This window comes from Myotis brandtii, unplaced genomic scaffold, assembly GCF_000412655.1.
Source record: "Myotis brandtii unplaced genomic scaffold, ASM41265v1 scaffold180, whole genome shotgun sequence".
In the NCBI taxonomy this organism is placed as follows: Eukaryota; Metazoa; Chordata; class Mammalia; order Chiroptera; family Vespertilionidae; genus Myotis; species Myotis brandtii.
The window spans coordinates 969,293-974,346 of NW_005356675.1; the positions used below are offsets into that span (position 1 = coordinate 969,293).

Below are 5,054 nucleotides of genomic sequence, written 5' to 3' on the forward strand. Positions count from 1 at the left end.
TGGTCCTGCCCTCAGAACATCCTGGAGGGAGGCCGGTGACCTGGCCCACGTGCGCCTGTCATAGCCTCGCTCCAGTCTGGCCTCACCCGGCCCTGGTGATCGTGCCTTTAATGAGCCTTTTCAGAGAATATTACTTCCCACTACTCACACTGCCTGGCAGGGCCCATCCCCAGGGGGAGGTTTACAGCAGTTCTGGAAAAATGCACCGATTACCAGCTGAATTTTGGAGGAGCACTTTGAAGCAAGGATCCCTCTGCCCGGGGCTGACACCCATCTGAGTGGTGTGACCCCTTCTGATGCTGGCGCAGCGTTGGGCGTTGGGAGTTGGGAGTTGGGAGTTGGGAAGGTGCTGGAGCCTGCAACCTGGGCATGTGCCCTGACTGGGAATAAAACTGGGAATAAAACTGTGACCTCCTGGTTCATAGGTCGATGCTCAACCACTGAGCCACGCTGGCCGGGTAAGGCTTTTGAATTTTTAAAATTAGGAGCACTTTGAAGCGAGGATCCCTCTGCCTGGGCTGACACCCATCTGAGTGGTGTGACCCCTTCTGACGCTGGCGCAGCGTTGGGAGTTGGGAAGGTGCCAGAGCCCTGGAATGCTCTTGGTTCTGACTGGCTCCTCTCCTCTGCTCCTCTGTGGGCTCAGGAGGCTGCGGATGTGAAGGGAGAAAGGAAGGAATCACGAGAGATGGAGGAATGAGACTTTCCTTCGAAGGCTAACTCTTTGATACTCTTTATTTTTCAAAATATTTTCTCTCCTTGTTCAATTTGGACAGTCTGTCTCCCGAGTCTTTTTAAAATTTTTATTTTTATTTTTTTAATTGATTTCGGAGAGGAAGAGAGAGAGAGAGAGAGAGAGAGAGAGAGAGAGACAAACATCAATGAGAGAGAATCATTGATCAGCTGCCTCCCACATGCCCCACATTGGGGATCGAGCCCACAACTCGGACATGTGCCCTGACTGGGAATCGAACGGTGACCTTTTGCTTCATAGGTCTATACACTCAGCCATGGAGCCACACCGGCCGGACTAAAATTTATTTTAATTATAGTTAACATCTGGTTCACTGAGTCTTTTCCCTGTTCTCTCCATTCTGCTGTTGAGCTTATCCACCGAGTTTTACATTTCAGTTATTGAACTTTTTAGTTCTTAAATTTCCATTTAAAAATATATTTTTCTGCCTTTTGTGGGTGGTGGCGAACGCGGGGAGAACGCCATGAAGGCCTCGGGCACGCTTCGAGAGTACAAGGTGGTGGGGCGCTGCCTGCCCACCCCCAAGTGCCACACGCCACCCCTCTACCGCATGCGCATCTTTGCACCTAACCATGTTGTTGCCAAGTCCCGCTTCTGGTACTTTGTGTCTCAACTAAAGAAGATGAAGAAGTCTTCAGGGGAAATCGTCTACTGTGGGCAGGTGTTTGAAAAATCCCCCCTTCGGGTAAAGAACTTCGGCATCTGGCTGCGCTGATTCCCGCAGTGGCACCCACAACATGTACCGGGAGTACCGGGACCTGACCACCGCCGGCGCCGTCACCCAGTGCTGTGAGTTGTCTTGTGCCACAGCCACGTCCTTCCTTTCAGAGTCATCCTCGACAGACATCTGCAGCTGTCTGACACCTCCCCCCTAGACTGAGGCAGGACAAATGCAGGAGCCTTTTGGGGGTGTGGGGAGTCCCAGGGATGGTGATGGGGGTTTGCTTAGGGGGTAGAAATGGAGAGGATATCCCAGGAGCACCTTTTCCTGGAACCTGGCTGCAAGTGGACTTTTGGGGCCAGTCTCTGGTAGAGACGCAGCTCCCACCCATCACCGCGACCAGCCCCTGTCCAGTGTTGGGACCTGTAGTGGGCCAAGGTGCTCCCAGGGTGGGTAACCTATCAGGGTTGAAACCCAAGCACCTAAACCCAAGAGCTGCTGTTTGCTGTAGCTGCAGTTGAAACAGGTGCTAACAGCAAGTGGATCTTGTCGCCTTTGGGGGCTGTGACTGTGCCCCTTAAAGTGAATTGGAAGGTTCTACACTCCTGGTGGCCAGAGAGGGGCCTCCTAGGCAAGCACCTAAGGGGAGTTTTGAGGAACACTCAGACCTTCGTGCCTGTTCACCCTGCAGACCGAGATATGGGGGCCCGGCACCGTGCCCGCGCCCACTCAATCCAGATCATGAAGGTGGAGGAGATTGCAGCCAGCAAGTGCCGCCGACCAGCAGTCAAGCAGTTCCACGTGAGTGCGCTGGGCCCCTGCTGGACTGAGGGGGGCTCCCCCTAGCCTTGGGTCTGACGCAGGAGCCCAGTGGGGCATGTCCACACCTCTGTAGACCTTTCAAAGGACAAGGTTAAGAGGCTTCCACCACACCACCCCCTCACCTGCCTCTCTTTGTCACAGGACTCCAAGATCAAGTTCCCGTTGCCGCACCGGGTCCTTCGTCGCCAGCACAAGCCACGCTTCACCACCAAGAGGCCCAACACCTTCTTTTAGATGCAGGGTCTCTCCGTCCCTTGGTCTGCCCAAATAAACTCTTTGGGAAAGTAAAAAAAATATATATATATTTTTCTTAGTTGAGACTTTCTATTTCTTTGCTGAGGCTTTTGAATTTTTATTTTTTATTATTTTAATTTATGTTTTAAATATATATTTTTATTGATTTCAGAGAGGAAGGGAGAGAAGGAGAGAGAGATGGAATCATCAATGATGAGAGAGAATCATTGGTCGGCTGTCTCCCGCATCCCACACTGGGATTGAGCCTGCAACCTGGGCATGTGCCCTGACTGGGAATAAAACTGGGAATAAAACTGTGACCTCCTGGTTCATAGGTCGATGCTCAACCACTGAGCCACGCTGGCCGGGTAAGGCTTTTGAATTTTTAAAATTTGTTTAGTCATATTGGGCAAACTTGCTCCTTGAAGCATTCTTATCCTGGCTGCTTTAAAATCTTGGTTGGATAACTCCATGTCTCTGTCATGTCGTGTTGGCATCTATTGGTGTCTTTTTTTCACTCAGTTTGAGGTCCACCTGGCTCTCGGTATGATAAGCGGTTTTCAGTTGAGGCTGTGACAGGAGACAGGTGCTGTCCTGTGACTGCCGGGGGGTGAGATGCCTGGACTTCCGCCTTTGCTGTCTTGGGCAAAGGTGGGGCCATTTTTCTCTGTGCTGTTTGGCTGGAGCAGAGCAGTCATTGTCTAAGTTTTCTGACCTGCTAGGCTGCTCCTTTAAATACCTGCTGTATTTTTATTGGTGAGCCTGGTCCCTTGTAAACCTTATTTACAAGTAAAGTTCCTTTTCTCAATCTCTGTGTCCTCCCAGGTTAGAGCCTTAAGGGGTGGCCAGCACAGTGGGGACACGTGGGAGAGGACCTGACCCCATGAGTGTGCCGTGGGCCCTGTGGGCCTCCATGAGTCCTGGGAACCAGGGATGGGGTGGCCTGGCTTTCCTTCCCTGGATGTGGATTGTTCCCAAGTCGGGCCCACCTCCAGGACATGAGGGTCAGCTCACCTGGGGAAGGTGGTGGGATGGATCGTTTGTGTGTTATGAGAGGCCCAGACCCACTGCAAGGGAGGGACCAAGCAGAGAGCTGAGAAATCATAATAAAACACCTCTCCCGGGAAACCACTTAAATGAATCACTGCTAAGGTAAGAATAACCCTTTTGGCAAATGCATTTTCTCTGCCCAAGCTAAAATATATTCAGTCCCACAAAGGGCCCTGTGACAAGCTGAGGGGCAGGCCCCGCCAAGTGGTCGTTCTTGCGGCTCTTAAATTCTCTTCTTCTCACAGGGCTGGGCCTGACCAGGAATTTAGAGGGCCCTGATGCTTACTTAGTGAAACGGCTTGGGGCTGTATTGCTTAGCAGATACATGCATTTATGGGGTCCTAGCAGAGCAAAACAAGCTTTTCAAGATACCTTTATATCGATCTCATTTACATTTTCCTATCAAGTGATTTTTTTGGGGAGGTGGGCAAGAGAATGGACAATCCTCTGAAGAATGCGATGTTGGTGGCCCAGGTTGGCTGAGGTATTGGGAGTTGTGGCTCATTTCCGCTGTGTTAAACCACACTCCCTGCATGTGGTCACTACTGCCTGGACCAAAGGCCCGGGCTGACAAATGAGTTCCCACATGCCGAACTCAGACTCCAGGTGCACATAGCAGCCCGGGGACGGGTGTTTGTGTGTGTGTGTGTGTGTGTGTGTGTTTCCCCAGCAGCTGCCCCTCCGGCCAGGTGAGGCCTGACCTCACTCGTCTGCTGCAGGGAAGCCTGCCTGGGGCGGTTCTGATGACCAGGGTCAGGTCACACACACACACACACACACACACACACACACACACACACGTGTATTATCTCATTGAAAGCTGGGAGTGTCTCACTTCCTTTTTCTAAATGAGGAATCAGAGGCACAGAGAGGCTAAGAAATTCCCCCAGGGTCACACAGCAAGTGACTGGTAGAGCCCAGGTAAAACCCCACTTTGCTTTGATTCCAAAGCTGGGACTTCTGAATAACTTTGGTGTGGGCTATTTCATCACAATGAATGCCACAGATGGTGTGGGTGCAGGCCTGGGCCCTCGGCCGAGCAACGGCCTGAGCAACGGTGCCTGAGAAGCAACTTTTGGAAAACATATGGGTTTGCTGACTGAGCATTTTATTCTGCTACTCTGCCTTTTTATTGACTAAAAATGACTTTTGTAAAGCAGTTCTAGAAGGAGGTTGGTGAAGTTTCTATAGACTTCCCGCTTTGTCCATAGACTCTTGACCCCCCTGCAGGGGAAGGTGGACAGACTTGATGGCTGCAGATAGTTAACCCCGGCTGCGACCTGCTGTATTTATTTATTTATAAAATATATTTTTATTGATTTCAGACAGGAAGGGAGAGAGAGAGATAGTAACATCAGTGATGAGAGAGATTCATCTATGGGCTGCCTCCTGCACGCCCCCTACTGGGGATGGAGCCTGGAACCTGGGCATGTGCCCTGACTGGGAATTGAACCATGACCTCCTGGTTCATAGGTCAATGCTCAATCACTGAGCCAAACCGGCCTGGCAAGGGGAGCTGTGACATTTAAAGGT

At 51.2% G+C, this 5,054-nt stretch overlaps 1 protein-coding gene across 1 annotated transcript; it reads left to right on the forward strand.

The window, feature by feature from the left end:
* The first annotated feature begins 1,175 nt into the window (after positions 1–1,175).
* On the forward strand, positions 1,176–2,531 carry LOC102242227 (60S ribosomal protein L18a-like). Its single transcript, XM_014537641.1, is given in 4 exon segments — positions 1,176–1,465; positions 1,467–1,543; positions 2,107–2,216; positions 2,379–2,531. Coding segments are annotated over 4 exon segments (528 nt in total). The 5' UTR covers positions 1,176–1,217; the 3' UTR covers positions 2,472–2,531.
* Positions 2,532–5,054: the final 2,523 nt, after the last annotated feature.